Consider the following 20,284-nt stretch of genomic DNA (forward strand, 5'->3'; position numbering starts at 1 on the left):
GAACAGCAAAACACAAGCCCTGCTTCCCACCTCAGAACACCAATGTAATAAATTGGATTATGATTTGGGCTGGGTGACTACCTGCTTCAAGGAATAATCACAACCCTTGTCAGAGGGAACTGTCAAAATCATTAAATGAACCTGAGCCCAACTCGCTGGTAGCTATGGCCCAGAGCATAGAGGCTTACCGTAGGGAAATAATTAAAGTATATATGCAGTACCAAAACAGAAACAAAAGAATGGGTGTCAAGGGAAAGAACGCGCAACCTGCAAAATTCACACAATTTGTAACTTTGAAATCAAAACTTTCTTAGTACGGTGCTTTCAACTTGAGGATAGACACCCTAATCCCCAAAACAACAATCGAAGATTGATTCACGTATTTTCTCTTGTCGAAGCACACGCAAATTAACCATCAACGTCTCCTGTTACAGTAACAAAACTAGATACAAATTAATGTGGGCTTCTCTTCTTCCTTTTATTTTCAATTGAATCTTCAAACTTCTTTATTCATAAACATTCTTCCATTCCCAACTGTCTCCTTCATGCACTTTAACAGCGTCATCAACAGCAGACGCGAGGTGTGTTCCTGTATCCGGGGACCTTGTTATTTCGGATAGTCTCCGTACTTCAGAGACTTGATTTGGACAAAGTGATTATTGCTTGGATAATTCGAAAACTAAATCCGTTAATGGTTACGAACAGAGGTCAATATTAAGCAGGTAATCGCATGTAACTGAAAGAAAATATTAAGGAGGATTCGCGGCTGATGACGCTGTTAAAGTGTATGAAGGAGACAGTTACACAAGATTAAGCCCTGAGGAAGTCGCATGGGTTAATTCCCTTATCGACGAAACGCGTTGGGAATGTAAGAATGTTTATGAATAAAGAAGTTTGAAGATTCAATTGAAAATAAAAGGAAGAAGAGAAGCCCACATTAATGTGTATCTAGTTTTGTTACTGTAACAGGAGACGTTGATGGTTAATTTGCGTGTGCTTCGACAAGAGAAAATACAGTACCAAAACAGGACTAAGTCAAAATGCTAAACAATAAAAATACCAAATCGAATTAGAAAAAAAGAGTAAAATGTAATAAACAAAATGACACCAAAATTACAAAAATCCAATAAGGGGAACTGCAGAAATGAGTTTCTAATATTTTGATGACAATCTATGGTCACAAAAGATCAGGACCTAGGCACAATTTGAGGTTGACCACAATGGAGCGTAGGTCGAATGCACCAATCAGGTTCATCCTGGTCAAAGAGTTTACCTTATGACTTAGTCTTTTAAGGCCCAATCTACCATAGGAATACGCTACTAAAGCCTGCCCCTGAGGACCTCAGGGAAGGCATTTAGAGCATTACGGGTATATGTCATGCAGAACCCAACAGCAGGGTCCAGTTCAGGTCCACATGCAACTGGTCAGCTGGGTACTTTGCAGGAAAAGGCCTCTTGCAGCTTGGTGTCTCCCTGTAGCCACAAAGGAAGTCAGCCGGTTGACCCTTGGTCAACTTTTTTGTCCTGGGTACAACATTAAGCAGGCCCAGTCCGTCAGGGCTCCTCACAGGTCACAGACAGCAGGTCCAGTCCTCTTCTGATCTTCTGCAGGTCCCGAAAGTGTTCTGAAGTGGGTGCCTGGTGGTGTAACATGTATCTCTGGCATTAGCTAGTAGGTGGGATTACTCCTGCCCCCTTCCCAACCAATGGGGTAAAAGCTCCCATTCCCTGACTTACCTACTCTTTCAGTAGTTCCTGTTTGCCTTACTCCAAACAGGCCTAAAATGCAATGTGTCAGGGAAAATCCAAGGTGGTAAAAGTCTTCGGCCACACTAAACCTGGGCTCTCAGGGTGGGGAATGTGTATGGGGAGTGTACTATGGTAATCCTAGTGTTCTCCACAACTAATACTAAAATCCTGTTTGGAGTAGGTAGCCTATCCAAAACAAACCCAGAGACAGAAGTCTGGTGGGAAAAAACAAGTATTGTCTTGGCATTCTGTTCCCTCCCTTTTAAGTTTGCCTTAACTGTTATATGTGAACCCAGAAGACCTGGCAAGCAGGATGTAACACTTAAGCAAGATTTGACACTGTAGTGTCAAAAAGGATGCCCACAGCTCCCAACCTGTATATTCTGTGGCGGTCTGAGGAGCCATCTCTGGCAATTCAGGCTTATTGTTTGCTCCTGGGAGGCATCTCACATTGTTTGACACCTATTCTAGTATAATCACTGCCTGGGACAAGCTGGAGGGCCAATGCAAATTAGCCTTCAGAAACGTCAGGCAGGGAAGATACGTTTACTTAGTGTTTATTACAAATCTGAATTCACCATTGAATTGGATTTTTAATAACTGTTCAAAAATAATTGTTTCATTATTTTTCTAGCTGGTTCCATATCAAAGATATAATATTAGTATTTAATATCTCTTCCCAGTGTTTTTGTCTGCACCAGCCAGCCTTCCTGCAGTGAAAATAGCTTTCGGGTGCTATGCAATGTAAGGAGATGTTAACATCGAATTTCTACATCTCCTACTTTTATATACCATGCACCCTGCCTTGTGGGCTACAATGCTAACACAGGGGTGACATTTTAATATTTAAACGTAAGGGTTTTACCCATTAATAGGGTTTATTTTGCTAGGTGGCAGTGCATGTTTTGCTTGGTTACAGTCAAGCTACAGTGGTAGCGCTGAAGCTGCGTTTGCACTGCCATTATAGAGGATGACACAATAGGTGCTGCAGTCCACTAGTGCAATTTAGCTTTATGGCCCTGCGTACATTCTGTACCATATTGTAGGGACTTCTAGGCAAGAGAAATATACCAATTAGGAATATGCAAATTTGAAATGTTCAACGGGGAGCACAGGCACTTTACCTCTGGTTAGCAGGGGTAAAGTGCAGAGTTCTAAAGCCAGTAAAAATATAGGGTCCAGTACAGTGCCTAACTTTTTAAATATTAAGTGCCAGGGCTCTGACCAGGAAGCCACTGCAGCTTGCACCACCCATCGCCCCTGTCATCGCTGGCAAAACAACTACTAACCATCTCTCTTGCATGTAAATGCGACAGTTCAGATTATTCCAGGTCCCCACAGCTAAAGGAATGGCTGGGGAGGCAGGTATTAGTCATTTTTGAATGTATATTGTTTTCCTAAACAACTGTTATATTGCTCATCTCTAATTTACATGAGCAGCTTCACCTTGTGGCAGACTGCCCTAAGTGTGGTGTTGACAATTAGGTGCCGAGCACCGGAATCCAATTAAGTGCCGGTGCTCTGCACCAGAAAGCTCTGGCTCAAATCAAGCACTGGTCCAGTAATAGGCACAAACATCTAAAGTGGGCACACTGAAAAGGCCAGTGGAGCACACAGACTGTTTTATACTGTAATTTGTCATTATTGCTGGTTAGGGTCATGTGCAATAAACCAGCCTTGACATTCACAATAACAAATAGAAAGTTGAAAATGCTTAATAAACTTCCAGAAAAGTGGACAGTTATGAAGCTGTTGGTTTTACTGTTGTTCAAAGATAAAAAAAAAAGGCACATTGTAACCAGTGGAGTACATTCAATGGAAAGTCTAGAATGCTGTAAGTCACTGTCCAACGTGTGAACATTTAAATTCCGTTACACAGATACACATATATACGAAACCTGTTCCACTGTATTTATTGCACAAAAATAGGGTTGTAAAAAGATGTTGCACAGGTCAATGTGAAATATGGAAAATACTTCACAGGTCCCTCTGAAATGTGGGTTTCGTCATCATGACAACAGTCTCAAACCGCTCTCCAGAACTTTGCAATTGTCAATTGCTTTATCAACATTCTGTGCATGATAGGTAAGCAAAACTTCACCGTTCAAATTCCAGTCTCTGCCCACTGTTAGATGTCTCACGTTGCAGAGAACATCCCCAACAATCTCTCTCTTGTACATATAGATTGTTTCTCATCAAAGGAAAAGGTGTTTGTTTCTAAAAGTCTACATTTTAATATATATAATGAAGCATTTGTATCTTCTTTATACTGCAGAAAACCAAAAGGTGCAGTCCAGTATTTCACTTACTATTTTCAACAGACATTTCTCTGTTTGGAAAACAAACATATTTTTTAATCTAACTCTCCAAAAACAAACATGTCATACAACAAATACATAATGTGTAATAAGGTTCAATATTTCCCTTTATGATTCTGTTAAAGTTAACAAGCCAAAACATTTAGATGGTAATATAGGAAGGACCATATTACAAAGCTTCCTATGAAAATATAAATATATGTCTATATAACTATGTATTTGTGCACAATGCATGCTTTCAGCATAACATATATAAAGCTGTACAGTGTTGTACATTCATAGTAACACATGTATTTTAGTGTACACAGTGCTGTGGATTCAAGTTTGAACATATAAGACTGTAGGTCTAAGTAGTGCAGTATCTTCAAGATAAAATTTAAAAGCTTCACGTCCAAGGTAGACAGTGTCAAATATCCAATCAAATATACAAAAGGCTTTAAGTCTACAGTTTTTCCAAAAATCCTTTCTGTGCAATTCTGTAGTGTTTCCGGCACTCGCTTACTGCCCAATAAGCAGTTTTTTAAAAAAACGTGTGAGAGACAGTCATTTAGTTCTCTGATATCCAATAAACCCAGCTCCGCGGTATTTGTGAAATACTGCCGATCTAGTTCTGGGTGTTTTGATCTCTCCTGGAATCTTTTCTGAAGTGTTTCTGAAATTATTGAGACTCTACGCAAGTTTCTGACAGATCCTGCAAGAACGAGAACCTGTTCTTTTTCCCCTCAGATTTCTCAATTCAGTTCTGGAGTGTTTCCGAAACCGCCTGCAGCCTGATCTCCTGTGCTGGTGATATGCCTTAAACAGTTCTTAGGTTTTCTGAAATTCTATAGATTCTGCTCTGCAATGTGTAAGAAATGCTCTTTATTGCAAAACCCTCAGCATTTCTGAAATCCCATAGATTCTGCAGTGTTTCTCTAAGAGCTCCCATTCTCTAGATCCTCCAGTGTTATTGATAGCCAATAGGCTCAGCTCTGCCCTTGTGGTAAAACGTGAAGAGTTTCTGACATATATGCCATTTTACCAGAATGCCAATTTACCATATGACTGGGGTCGCGAAAGGGACATTACACACTGTGTGACCCACCTGACAATTAGGTTAGAGTCATTGACCTTCGAGTAGCTCTTCTATGACCTTGTGTTTGCTGCTGAGTGACTATAAAAATAGCAATCAAAGCGAACTGTTCAAAGACCGGCTTACTTTCTGCTGCTGCGTTCTTCATAGCTGAGACCAGGGGTAGCCGGCAGAGCAGGGGCACCAAAGGGAAATCCAGGGATAGTGGCTGCTGCCTCTGGCAACACATACATGAAACAATGTACATGGTTTTGAAAGGATTCTGAAGACTCAAGAACCTGGAGTGTTTAAGAAATCCCCTAGGCACAGCGATATTACTGAAATACATCATAGACTCGGAGACCAGCAGCGGTTCTGAGATCTCCTGGGCTGAGCTCTGATGCATGCGAGAGATCCTTTAGATTCAGATGGTTTCCTATGGCATGAATGTGCCACCCCAAGAGACACTGGATGCCCAACGATACAGTTTTCCTGTGGAGAGAGTGGGCTAGCGGTCCGGCTTCTTGTCAGGCTCCAGCTTCTGAGACAGAACTGTGAGGATCTGGCTGAATTTCTTGAATCTTTCGGCCTGCCCCACCTCGGCTCCTTTGCTGCCCCAGAAGAGTCGGAGAGCAAACTCGCTATGGAAAGCTTCCAGGAGCTCTGGGCAGGGCTTGAAATCTGGAGTCAAAGAGAGAAGAGTAAAGAGAAGCAGTCAGTGCAGCAAGAACGAAGGTACTACATTTGATAATCAACGGGTAGAGGGCATATGAAGGATTCTATGCACAGAACAGTATTATTCTGAGGCACAGGCTAATGTATGGTGCTACATATATATGTATGGAAAGTGGTTTTAGGAATATTAAAATGTGGATAGCAGATAATCTGAACCAATGTGTTAAACAAGCGTGGTGTGTAACTTTTTATCAATCATCTCTACTTCTCATCCATCATCCCTACATCTCATCTCTACTTTTCATCCACAATCCCTACTTCTCACCCATCATCCATACTTTTCATCCCTACTTTTCATCCATACTCCCTACTTCTCACTCATCATCCTTACTTCTCATCCATCACCCTTGCTTCCCAGCCCCATTTCTCATCCATCCTCCCTACATCTCATCCACCATCCCTACTTCTCATCCCAACTCCTCATCCATCACCCCTACTTCTCATTTCTCATCCCTCTGTCATCTCAATGCACTTTTCAATGTTGTGAAACACACCAACACTGATTGGTTGGTAACAGCCAATCAGAGTTAAGAGAGAGGGCTGCATTCAATTGGTCTAGCCACAGAAAAAACAGTGCTGTACTATAGTAGCACATACTATCTGACTGCCAAAAAAGGATTTTTTCACTTACAAAATGCCAAGAATGCTGCCATCTGTCTGATATATTGAATACGGAAAACGAAGTGTGTGTCCCTGGATAGGAGCACGCTAGATTGGTTGCCAGACAAAGGTCAGGTTCTATTTAATTGCCAATGTATTCTCTACAAATGCAACTACGCAACAGCTCCAATTCCTTTACAATTTGAGCTCTCTTGGCACTCCCTTTACGATTCTACCCACCCCATCTATGGGATATAAATGCCTCTACAACTTTGGAACTCCATTCTTGGATCAACCCTCATGCAGGACTTCCTTTAGCCCCTTTTTTTTAACCTTTCTTCTCCTTCAAGCAATTTCATCACTGACGAGCACTTAGTGACATCACTCACTCACCCCTCCTCTCTTGAGTTCCCTCGTCTCCTCCTTACCTACGAGTTTGGCCTCCGCGTTGTTCTGGTATACTGCTGCGTTCATGGCCATGCTCCGAGCTGATGCCAGGACCCGAAACAGCAGCTCACAGCTGTCCTCGCTGTGTTCCAAGACCTCTACCCCCTCCATGAGATTCAAAAGGGGTATGATGTGAGGAACGGCAATGCCCCCAATTCCTACGGTAGGGCTCTCTGTAGGATGAAAGAGGCAGATGTTGCTACCAGACAATGATACAGCACAGGCTGACAATGCAACAGCAAATAACAGGGGTAAATGTCAAACACCGAGCCTGGGACTGTACTGTGAAGCCAGGCGTGGTAGAGTGTGTGGGTTCAGGCACAGAGGCAGTTTGGGGGACTAGTTGCAGGAGGGGATTGAGTCCAGAGATAGAGGAGTTTGAGGTTGCAGTAGGAGGTTAGGTATGATAGGGGTGTGTAGGAATGGATGTACAGATTCTGACCTTTGGCCTCATTCAAAGATTTAAGGTATGGTTTTAGCTGCTTCTCGAAGGTGATGGCACTGCCAGTGTGGGTCTGCCGTAGTGCCTGCCAGGTCTGCTGCAGGCGAACGATCTGCAAAAATCCCAAAACAAGAGTTACACCATGAAGAATCCAACTTACAAGACCAGGTATAGCATTGCAGACAAACCAAGATTAACACAGACAGAACAGAGACTACAGACACACAGACACCACAGAACACTAGCTCCCATAACACACACTACCATAGGTAGACCACAAAAGCCCACTGAGACACAGTACCCCAACTAAAACACAGAACACTAGATCCTACAAGACACTGTACCACAGACCACTGGCTCCTTCCAACCACAGTAGCTAGAGAGAACATTAGGTCCCATGCAGACAGTTTCTTCAGACAGGCCACAAAACAGTGGACCCTACTAGACACAGTACCACAGTCAGAACACTAGATCCCTCGAGGGGGAAGTGCCACAGACTTAACACAAACCATTAGATCCTACCAGACACAGCCCCACAGACAAAACACTAAATGTCACCATGACAGTACCACGGACAGAACACAGAACAGTAGATCCCACCAGAAACCGTACCACAGAAAGAACACTAGGTATCATCAAGACTGCACCACAGACAAAACAAAGAACACTAGATCCAACCAGACAGCACCACAGGCAGAACACAAAACACCAGATCCCACAAGACATAATAACACAGACTGAACACACATCACCAGGTAGACAACAGCAGGCCATATAACAACCAGAAAAAGCATGGTAGCAAAATGATAGAAAAATAGATTTAAAAAAACAGAAATAGAACCTATAACTTTATATACAGTGCGTAAAACCACAGAAACAACAGATGCAGCACTGTGGTTAGCTCATAACATCAGAAGTAGATCCTACATCACCAGTAACATCACAGTGGACATGCTTAGAAAACAAGATATCCTAAATTGTGTGCGTTCCTTAACGAAAACAGTGCGCCGCTCCCTCTGACTACTTCAATGACATTAGGATTTGTCACCCTACGATGCCCTGAAATGTACCAATGCCCCTGGCTCACTGGGGGTTTCCTTGCAACTGTTTTGCCTGTCAGCCCTGACCACAGAGGATCTAGTCACACCACAGTAGAGTGCCAGAGCATTCCTGCTACAGTAAAAACAGAACAGAGAATGCGCCTAGGAACCATAAGGAACCTTGAACACTAGTTAAAGAAGCACAGGTAGTCTAAATAAGACAAAAAAGTTGCTTACCTTCAGTAATTCTCTGTATAATTGGGTACTCTATCTAACAGCAGATACCTCACCTTCAGAATGTCCCCAGGTGCCAGACTGGATAAGGAGACGACTTCAGGAATATTTCCTTGCATCGGCAGGTGGTTCCCTGTGGCTCCCCAGTGAGTCCATACACCCCGGAAGAGAGAACCCCATATAAGCACCACCCCAGTGTGCTGATGCCAATTTCTTTTAGGTTTCTCATTCCATACCCTCACACACAGGAGGTTGAACTAATTGACTGAGGTAGTGTCCCGGTCTTCTAAATTGGGAACTTTTTAAATGCTACAGGGAGGTAGGAGGGCTGTGAGGAATCTGCATTTAGAGTTTCCACCGAAAACATTGTTGTGGAAGGTAAGTAACTTGTTCTTTTGATGGAAACTTTGAACAAATTCCTTACCTTAGAAGAGATCCACAGCAGCACTTCCCAAAGGTGGAGGGGAACAGGAGAGGACCCAGACCAAAAGCATCCTGCAGAACTGAGCAGCGATAAGTGATCTTCCTCTGGACCCGAATGCCAAGACAGTAGTGTTTTGAGAACTTATGCACCAATACAAACATCGCAACCTGGCAAATATCTAAATGAGGCGTCCATGATGCAAAAGAGATTGTGGCATACTTGGCCCTGATATAATGGGTCCCCAGGCCTTGAGGGGGCTGCTGCTTTGCTAGTGCACAACCGATTTTTATGCAGGGGACTCTCCACCTTGACTGGTGCTTTTTTTGCACCACTTTTCTTTACACCAGAAAACCCCACAAATAACCTATAACCTAGTATTTGTCAAGCGTGAACTAATCACCCGTAAGGGTCTCAAGGTGCTGAGGGCCGTCAGAGAGATTAAGTGAGCTATTGCCCAGAGTCACATGATGTTGAGCTGATCTGCCTCCGGCACTGGGGATCGAACCGTGAGCCCCACGCTCCGGAGTCAGCCGCCCTGGCCGCTGCGCCACACGAAGAGCTGGTTATCCATACAATGACATAGTCCATGTAAGAGCACAGTGTCCTGTAGTATTCATGAATTCAAGTAGACTCCAATGTTGTAGCACCAGTGTATTTGAGTAGCACAAACAAGCAGGATTCAGTGTAAAGGGCCCAGATAGCAGCCTCCAAACTGAAATCTATTTGCATCAAAAAAGTACCACGTTCTGAGTAAAAATCTACAATCATTCAATGAGCTGAGGATATAATTTTACATTAGTAGCACAAAGGATGACAAAAAAGAAGGATATATGTGACTATGCCACACAGCATTATATGGTCAAGAGATGATGTCTCTCATCCTCTTTCAATGGACAAGGTAGGGCAAAAAACACTGGTAGAGTGATCAATTGGCCAACATGGAAGGGAGTTATGACCTTTGGTAGGATTCTGCCTGGATCTTCAGTACAAATTTGTCTAGCAAGAAAGTGGTGTAGGTTGGTTTCACAGAAAGTACCTGCAGTTCACTCAGGCTGTACACTGAGGCAATTGCAATGAGGAAGGTGGTTTTAAGTGTCAAATGCCATAAGGAACAGCTATACATAGGCTTGAAGGCACATAAATGGGAAATATCAAGACCATGCTCAGAGCCCTTTGGGACACAATACATAGTTTTGAAGGAAACTGGAGTCAAACCTTTTCTAAAATATATCAAAATCAGTGACTTAAACAAAGACGGTCGGTTAGATAAACACTGGTAGGCTGAAAGGGACAACAAATAACCTTTCACTGTGCCCTTCTCAGGACTTTGATGGGCTAACAAAAGAACAAATAAAATATCATCAGAAAAATTGGCTTGCAAGTGGTCAATGTTTGTGCACCGCACAAGACAGCAAAATTGTCCCCTTGCCTACAGTATATCACTTCATGGAAGACTGCCTGGCTGCACCTTGGTTGGCTAGTCAAACACATTCACCTGCCACCACACAATATCCACACTTAGATGTATAGGTTGTGGAGACTCGGATGCAAGCTACTGCTCTGTTGCTGAGACAGTAGGCCTTCTGAAGTGACAGTCTGCTCGGAGGCCAAATGCTCTGGGTACCACATTCTCATGGCCTAGTCCGGGGTGATAAGGATGACTTGGACCGGGTCTGTTGTGATCTTGATCAGCACTCGAGGCAGTAGTGGAAATGCATGCCCCTTCCATTCCAGCTGAAATGCATCATTTAACGAATATCTTGAAGAAAACTCCAGAAATCTGAATTGTTGACATTACCCATTCTTGAAAGTGGTGAATAGTACTAGCCAGGGCATACCCCAATGCTCGAAGACACTCTGCACCTCCTTGAGATGAGATGCTACTTGTGGCCCTCCAGACAACACCTGCTTATCCACTCTGACATTAGAGACCCCACCAGGAGTTTGGTAACCAGGAAGGTGATCTGCTGGTCCAGCCATCTCAGAGGTGATTCTGGCACAAAATCCAAGACCCACCACTCAGGCCTGCTTGTTACAGTACCATGTAGCAGTTGGGTTGTTCACTTGGACCTGCACCAGCCTCCCTTTAATGGATGGCAGGAAGACTTTTGGGGCCAAAAAAAGTGAGCAAAGCTTTGGAGGTCTAATATTGAGTTGACCCTCCACCAAAGAAACCAGAGGCCCCTGATTTGATCCTCTCCAACCCAGCAGTGGCACGTCTGTCAACAAAATGATCTCTTGGCGGTGGAGAGGGACTGGCCTGTTGAAGAGTAGTTTGGCGTCCATTAGTCACCACTGCAGATCCTGCACCGTCTCATTAGAGATTTGAATGGAGTCGGAGAGTCATCCTGATGCTGGGACTACTGGGACTGAGGTTTCAATTCATGGCCCAAATGTGCCACCTGGCATTGGGGATAAGGACGATGCACAAAGCCGAGAGGACATGGAACACCAGAGCCAGCCTCACTAAATAGCAGAACTGATCCTGAAACATCAGAATCATATCCTAAATGACCCGGACCTGCTTTGGCAGAGGTAAGGCCCTGAACGCTGCTGTGTCCGGAACTGCCCCCATGAATGAAAGTCTTTGCACGGGCTCAGATGAGACTTTAGTTTGTTAATGGTAACACCCAACAATGCCAGGAGGACGGCTGTCATCAGAAAGTGGTCTACAACTGGCTACGGTTGGAACTTTATTTAGCAGCTATTCATCAAGGTACGGGAATATCTATACTCCCATGCTCCGAAGTTGGCCAGCGACCACTGCCATCACGACCACCGTCATCACGTTAGTGAATACCGACTGGCTGATGTAAGGCCAAAGCAGAGTATGGTGAAATTAAAGTGATGCAAGTCCACCTTGAACTGCAGGTAATGCCTTTGACTGCAGGACAGGTATCAGGAAATACTCATTTTGCAAGTCCAAGTAAGATTTCAAGTCTCCTGGGTCCAGCGCCTACTGGTTCTGAGCCAGAGTGAGCATTTTAGAACTGTCTCTCCCCAGAAAGGTGTTCAGCATGCTTAGGCCTAAAACAGACCTAAGGCCTCCATCCTTCTTTGGAACGAGGAAGTAACACTAGTAGCATCCTCCTCACTTCTCAGAGTTCAGTCCCCGTTCATTGGTACCCTGGACAACAGAGGTTCACTTCTTGAACACAAATTGAGGAGTGCCCCTCCGAAAGTCACTCTGGTATGGGAGGAAGGTGAAGTGGGGAGTGATCATAAACAATGGATGATAGGAGTCATACTCAACTGACCATTACCCGGCTTAGTACAATCACTACTGCATCAATCATGCATTTAGAGAGCCTCCCTGCAGTCAAGGCTTCATTACACACTGTCTGCAGTTTTGTGGCTAAAATAACTTGTGGGTAGGTGCCTTGTTTTCTTGGCACACTTATCATTCTTTGTTGATTTCTCAAATAAACTCCAAAGGCAGAAATGTGTTTGAGAGAAACAAAATATATCAATGACCCTGATATACAGTGAGCTTAGACACATTTAGAAATGGGGAACCCAGGGATCTCCCTATTGCTAAAAGAGGTGGGCACTGCAGGTTTGGCAGGGTGGGAGCTCTGCCAATTTATGGCAAAGCTACCGCCCAGACAAACTTTATATGTGGCCCAAAGTCTCACATGTAGCAAATGAAAAGGCATCAAACCCCTCCCAAGGACCCTTCCCGGGCAGAGTTAGGCTCATGTTCAAGGGGAAGCAGTAAATCCTCCTTAGCAACTGCTACACCTGTGTGCTTGCGTCAGATTCAAGTTTAGCACCATACCGCTGTTCCATCATACCCATTCTTTAGCCCACTGCTACTTCACACACGCAATAAGGGGAAATGCTTTGTCCATCTCACCTCATTAGATATATGTTACGGTGCTGGATACAAGGTAGAGCATTCACCTTCATGCACACAGTTGTCATTATAGAGGCCCAGACATAAGTGTAAGCATTGTATTTAGATATCTAAACTCTCCTTAAGCATTGTTCCTCCTAAGGTCTGTTAAAGAATTGCTTCTTCCCCTTGCGTCAATGCGTAGCTTTGCTGGAAGAAATAATGCATATGTGATATTTCAACCCACAGTTTATGTGTGACTTCCTCAAAGGGATAACTCTCTTTTGCTCTGTCTCTGCTCCAAAATATGTATAGAAGGATACGCGGTTCTCTTTTTGTATGTTTGCTTCTGTGGTCTCCTAGGAGATGTGAGCCAAAGTACCTTATCTCTGGACTGCAGCATGCAAATCAAAATAATTCTCAACAAGGTGGCTGGCATTGCGTTGGACTGTGGTGAGCCCATGAATTGTTAAGCCTTCAACCTTTTCAGCATCTGTTAAGAGTATTAGTATTGTGTTTACTTTTCTCAGTTTGCTTTGGCTATGGGTTGAGTAAAGCCGCTGGGTAAGCATATCAAGTCTTGGTGTCAGTATTTATGTGCCTTAACACTTGGGGGGCCCCTCATGCAATGTAGAGAATGCTGGAGGCACCCAGCATTGCCTAGTCACTGGCAGCCTTTGCAACCAGTCTATCTTCACAAATGATGATGGCCACAGGGGCTCCCTGTCAATGGACTGATGCAAGTTGAAAACTCTATTCATACTACTGTAGGGTCCCTCAAGTGCATCATAACACATATCACCCTTGATTGCCATAACCAAACTGCACAGTCCAAGATGGCCGCCACTTATATAGATCTTAAGGCAGTCCTCAAACAACTCTTGCACCGTCAGGATTTGGGTAAGTTCACAGTCCAGACAATCTGCTGGCTTGGATCCCCACAGAGTACCGTGTTAGGCCTTGGCATTGCCAGCAATGACGGCATCACTTCAACTCACGCTTTCGTCAGATACACCTGGTTCACTTGCCTATCATGCTGTGTCAAGGGTCCATGGAGCAGGCTGCAGACCCCAAACACCGCTCTGTGTCCACACTCATGCGTCTCACCAAGCTTGGGTCCCCGCTGCATCTTGACATTTTCACTGACTCACTGCACACCACATAGAACCGGCCACTTCCTGCCCTTGCCTAAAGCCTCACGGAATCACCAAGGAAAACTGTCACTATTCGAATGGGGGTGTCGCGTGCATCCCCAGCCGCCCTCAGCAGCAGGTTAGGGCAAGGATTTTGAATTGGGATGTTTTATTTGTTGGTGGGGCTGGGGGGCCAGCATCCAGCAGGATGCAGAGCTCTGAGGAGATACTCCCTCACACCTTATCAGGCAGACATCTTCATGCCTTCTGTAGGTTTGTATTTCTAATCAGAAAAACAAAATAAAATCAGTATGCCCGGAAATAAATTGGATTGTATATTCACTCTGACAGAGTAAGTTGCAATCACCATATTATACAGAATGTGAAAAAATATCAGGATGAGCTTTTGTCTGAAATACATACTCTTCCTGCTCTTCCAAATAAGTACATATCTTAATCCACGATGAGGAGAGTAGGTTGGGACCTGAAATAGGACAGAGATCTCAACTTGACGTGTTCAATTTCCCCACACAAACAGCATATGCTTGAATGAAACTCAAAAACAGGACTGGCATTCTCAGTTTCACTCCATTTTCTGCCTGCAATAAGATGTCTCTCAAGGGGTCACACTTGCTACATCACACACAAGTAGGCTGCAAACACAGAAAGGCCTCATATATGCATGCAAGAACCTTGGTGATTTCAGCTCTAACCCATGCCATGAACGCTCCAAGAAACCTGATGACTGACACCAGGTCTTACTTATATGAATTTCAGGGCCTGTTGTGATATCAGGACTGACCTGTTTAACCACCTAACCACCCCCCCCCTCACCTGTGGAAGTGCTTGGTCCCCTGCTGATACCAGGACTCACCTGTGGAAACTCTAAAGCCTTCATCACTGCAGAGAAGGCGTAGAGGTCTCCCGCAGTTGTTTTCAACTCAGCTGCCAGCTGTATGATCCTGTGCAGGGTATCGACCCTCTCTGCTAGCGCCCCCGTACAGCCCAGTATGTCCACTGCAATGCCCATCGCGATTAAGTGATGCCTGGGGAATGGAAGAGAGACCAAGTTTCACCTTCTAGTGCAGAAATGGATTTGCATGCTGGTCTAGTAATACAGTGCTCTCGGTTCACTGTTAACACTTCATTTGGCGTAGAATGTTCAGGTCCTCCATTTTATGGGCAACTGGTTAGGAGGGAGGAATGCTCAAATGGACAAAGTAATTTCGATCTTTACCTTGGATGCATAGGTTTGGCTTCCTACTGAGGGCCATCGCTTGGAACTCATTTTAGGTCATCATGTTTAGATGTAAGGTCATAACTGGCAACATTGTCTTGTTGATGTGGCTCAATCTAGCAACCTAAGAAGTATTTCAGTTTAGGGAGAAAGGAGTAACTTCTGTAAAGACACCATTACAGTTCCTATTGTTCCAGTTAGATGCATTGTATGGCGGTCTAGAAAGGATGTTGGCTCAATGAGCTACTTTAAGCCCCAGGCTCCATCCCATGAGGGCTGCATATTGGAAAACAACAAATTTAGAACAAATGTTTAGCAAGGAAGGTATTCAAACCCAGGTATTAACGCGGAGATCATGCTTGTACCTGAGTCAGGAGGGGGAATGGCCACCTGAACTCCATCTTGGATTGACATAGAATAGTGTTCAAACTTCATTTATCAATTTGCCAGTAAAACCCAACATTTGAAAAAAGTTGCATCTACTAATGGAGTAATCCATGTAAGGAAGGATTTCATAGGGCTGAAAAGGAGAGCCAAATGGCACCAATATTTCATTTAGTAGATATACAAAGGAAGACTGTTTGGTTTATTTGGATTGGATCAATTGTTGCCGCAAATTTTCAAGGTAGGTGTTCGAGCTATTCGGATGCAAGTACAATCGGAAGAAGATGTTACCATTGGGTATGATTTGTGGCATCTAAAAGTTTGGCAACAAATTATTTCGGCAGGGGGATACCATTTAAAGCCAGCACTGACCACACGTTACTTGCACACATTTTGATGACTACGGGGTCAAACAGGCTACTCCCGGCAAGACTGACAATCTACATGCAAGAGTAGAATTGTACAGTGGATTATGTACGTGGGGAGAGAAGAATGCAGTAGTCAGTGTTTTGGTCAAGGTGACCGATGGATGAACACAAATACATTTTTGAAGCAGGGTTATGCAGCAGTTGGTGATACCAGTGTTGATTTGAAAGTCGACCACGATGCAGTGGCGGTAGATACCACAGAATGCACTGGATACAAGGATTAAAGGAAGGAGGACCCTCATTTAAAACTGACTTGCAACAGAAGCTCTTCAGATGGGTGGAGGAAAGGTTGAATCAGGCACATAATCTCCTCTGTCAGAGGGATAGTATGGTGGAACAATCACACCAGCAGAATTTGCACCAGATTTTACAGTTCTTCCACACATCAGAGGATTTTGTTTTATGATCCAACTCCAAATCAGGTCATAGATGTTAGTGTCTGCGGTAACGGGATCCATTTTGAAGAAGTGGAAGAATCCAGCACTAAAGATAGAGGGGCGTAAAATGTGTATCTGAGCCGTAATATATATATAAAAAAGAGAGGGACCCTTGGTTTACCCAAAGGACTAGGGTTCAAACAAGAACTTTCCAACAAAAGCGTCCTCTGGGAGAAAATTTGTGTCTCTACCTGTAATTTTACACTTTTGGTATCAGTCACAAGCTCACAGGTATAATCATACCCACCACATCCAAGCTATTAGGTCCACTAAATATTGGCATAAAAACATGTAGTAAATGCAATAGCAATTGAGTGTATTAAAACAAAAGTGTTTTCAAAACATTACATAATAAAAACCATTTAATTAGGCAAGTCATTTACTTAAGCAAATCAATATAAAAACATTGCAATCCATTCAATATGAGAACTATTGGATCCTAGTTAAAAAAGACATTAAAAAACAATCGAAGATATATGCAAAAAGCCTGTATGTTTTCACGAGAGTTTTCAACAGACAATCACCTTTGTAATTAATGGCCACAATCAAAGAGAAACAAAATTCTGACAAATACACCTTGTTGCCTTACACATTACATGCATCTAAGGTGGTATTCAGACAGATAAATTTGTGGCTGTGTCAATAACGTGGACGCGTTTCGAAGGTATGTTTCGCATGAAACCTTCTTTTTCAAGACTATAATGTTCTTACTCCAGTTCTTTATAATTTGAGGCGATTTAATCAAGTCTGCCCCACAATCACGCGGACACTATAGTCCTTCAGATACTTCTAATGAAACCGTCTCCTTTTCCCCTTTTATTCTTTATCCAATATTTACACTTTTCAAGTGAGGTCAAGACATTCTTGGAGGAATTTAGATTTCGACATAGGCTTATTGCCTTGTGTAATCCCAAGTGCAATGGTTTAGTCAAAACAATAAGCATGATTATAGATACATCTTTACAACAGACTGAGAGAAAGTGTGGGCCCACTGGACCCCCTGCACTACTATTGCTTAGGAATGAGGTGTTCAAAAGTGCCTGGTGTGTTTGGGTGAAATGCAGTCTGGATGGAGGTGCTATCCAGCATCCACAGGACGCTGCTGTGAACTAGTGGCTTCCTGCAGACGGTGTAGGGGTTTGTACATATAAAGATTGCACTGCTACCTTAGTGGACTGGGATTTTTCTAGACATCCACCCCCTACCCTCGCAACAAACACTTACATTGGAACACCCTTTAACACGCTGCAGTGCTTTTACTAGGAAGCAATCGAACCAAATGTATGTGTTCCCTACTTACAAGTCCTCATTCTTAGTTGATTATTTTATTTACTCTTTCTTCCCAGTTCTTAAATTGGGAGCTTAGAAACACCCCTTCATCTGCTCCCATTCCCCCAACTCATACTTACAATTACTACTAATCTGAAATAGGAATATGGCCTCTCCCTTCTCCACTGCCATCAGTGGTGAGATCTAATTTTTCAGTGAGGAGATTATGCATCTGCCCCAAAGGATCATGGGATATGCCAGTGACACTGGCAACTTTATGTTTTGTGGCTTCCTCCGGCTCCAGAGTGAATGCCTCTACAGTGAGACACAGGATTTCACCTCTACAGCACCCAAAGGTGGGAAAGACAACCAGTCCTTTAGCAAGAAGGCTGAAGGAATAGACAGGCATGGCTTCAGCTGCCTAGAAGCATTGACAGAGGGAAAAGAGACCAGTCTGCTAAGAGGAGAGAGGGACTGACAGGGTGCTTCAAATCTAGTAGCAGAGACAGAAGGACAGAGACAGGCCTTCCCCTTTCCAGCAGGAGGGATGAGGCAGACAGAAAGTGCACTATCAGCTGGGATATAAGACCAGACAGACATCACTGCATCTCTGTGGAGGAGAGGGACAGTACTACTCTCTAGCAGCAGAGAAACAGAAATTAGGCTTCACCTCTCTAGCAGGTCTTTTCTCAGCTGGCTTCCATAGGGCAGGGTTATCAGTTCTAGGCCTGAGGCGACGCCCATCTTCTTCTGCTGCTCTCGCGAGACTCCTCGGATTCTGAGAACCTGCAATAATCGCACACATAAGTATCCACGCTCCCAGGGAACTTTGTCTTTGTCCGACCATGACCTCAGAAACTTGAGACAGCGGAGATGGACAGAAGGAGGTGAGATAGGTCTGAAAGAGCTTTGAAAGACCTGGGAGACGTGAAATAGGCTTACGAAAGCTGAGACATGCGTAGAAAGGTCATGGAAGACTTAGAAGAGCTGAGCCAAATCCACAGAGCTGAATCAGGCCAGGGTGAGCCCTTCACAGGTTTAGGAGAGCTTAGATGGCACTAGGAGACCAAATAGAGGTGTTACAGAGGCAGAGAACAAAACCAAGCCTAAGAGAGGTAGGTCTATGAGACCTAGACACAATAATAGGAGCGAAGAGAGGTCGAAAACAGAAAAGAAAGATCTGGGATAGGGTTCTCCAACCTTTCAGTAATAAGAACTACTTATGTTCAGTCAAAATAATGGCAATCTAATAATACAATTACTTATGTAATCGAGACCACACCAGGCAAGCTTACATTAGTGGCCGACATATGCAACATTATCAGCAGTGGTCACCACAGTGCATCAGGCAGAGTTGCAAAAACAAATGTAAAAAAGGATCTGATAGAGACTACTAGCCGCAGATTCCTTCACGTAGAATTATCCCCAGTCGTGTGCCACAGCACAGCATCCCTGTGTGCCGGGGGCGGGGCGACATCACACGACTCCGCCCAGGCGTCGTCCGCTTATGTGACGTCAGCGAGGTCACATAAGAACCGCCCCGGCGCGCCTACATCAGTTTTTTAATTTTCCGCGTGCAACGCGGATCCGATCCTTGCTACGGGCCTGTTAGGGCCCCTTTTTCTTCCATTTCTTTTTGTTGGAACAGTGTGCGAATGCCTTCGGGCTTTAAATCTTGCACGTTTTGTGTGCGTCTTATGTCGGCGACGGACCCTCACCTCATTTGTATGTGGTGTTTGGGGGAGTGTCACGGTACCACAGATTGTGCGGCATGCCAACAGTTGAAGCCGAAGTCGCGGCGGGAGCGCCAGATGAAACTTCTCTCGGCGCGTCTCTCCAGGTCGACGTCCTCCCCTCGGTCTGCTTCGGCGGACGGCTTCAGATTCGGCCGTGATCGTCGGCCTCGCCCTTCTCCGATGTCACGTGAGCATCGCTCCCCGGTGGGTAAGTATCGCAGTTTGTCCCCGGGGGCTGGTTTCCGGCCTCTCAGGGGCATGGACTCTCCACAGGTGATGCGGCCCCATGTGTCGTCCTATCCACTGTTTCCCGGTGTTGGGGCGTCGAGAGTCCAAATGGAGACATACGCGGCGGCTTTACAGGCCTTGCTGGCGTCTCCTCCTCCTTCACCTCCTGGGGCGTCGGCGGATCCCTCGCCCTGTGTAGGGTCCTCTGCGGTGCCGCCAGTGACTCCGGCCCCGGCGCCGACTGGTTTGGATCCAGGCTTGGAGGATGTGGTGCTGTTGGGGTGTGGCTCCTCTGGGGCACCTCCTTCACGCCACGGCGTCTCTGCCTCGCTGCAAACTCCAGCGGGGGTCCCTGTGGTGTCGCGGGAGGTCGCCGGGGCTCGGGTCGCATCCCAGAGCCCCTCTCGGTCCTTTGACAAGGTGGTCCTGTCTAAGGCCGAGGTGACGCCGATACAGCGCCGGCAGCAGCTGGACCGTGCGAGCCACAGGGGTCGGTGGACCCTCCTCGTCCCTCTCCAGGTCGAGGCCGAGGGAGGACCCCTCATCCCTCTCCAGGC

At 44.8% G+C, this 20,284-nt stretch overlaps 1 protein-coding gene across 6 annotated transcripts in view; it reads right to left on the reverse strand.

Annotated features, from left to right (window-relative positions):
- Positions 1-3,485: 3,485 nt before the first annotated feature.
- LOC146832901 (breast cancer anti-estrogen resistance protein 3 homolog) overlaps positions 3,486-20,284 on the reverse strand; it is a 169,768-nt gene continuing 152,969 nt past the window's right edge. For all 6 annotated transcript variants that reach the window (XM_085600344.1, XM_085600347.1, XM_085600342.1 and 3 more), the window contains exons 6-10: positions 18,434-18,549; positions 14,883-15,054; positions 7,343-7,454; positions 6,882-7,073; positions 3,486-5,799 (exon numbers count right to left, since the gene is read on the reverse strand). In XM_085600344.1, the coding sequence (XP_085456470.1) occupies positions 5,627-5,799; positions 6,882-7,073; positions 7,343-7,454; positions 14,883-15,054; positions 18,434-18,549 (765 nt within the window). In that variant the 3' untranslated portion in view covers positions 3,486-5,626. The remainder of the gene's footprint in view (positions 5,800-6,881; positions 7,074-7,342; positions 7,455-14,882; positions 15,055-18,433; positions 18,550-20,284) is intronic.

The sequence above is a fragment of the Triturus cristatus genome, chromosome 4_2, assembly GCF_964204655.1.
Source record: "Triturus cristatus chromosome 4_2, aTriCri1.1, whole genome shotgun sequence".
In the NCBI taxonomy this organism is placed as follows: domain Eukaryota; kingdom Metazoa; phylum Chordata; class Amphibia; order Caudata; family Salamandridae; genus Triturus; species Triturus cristatus.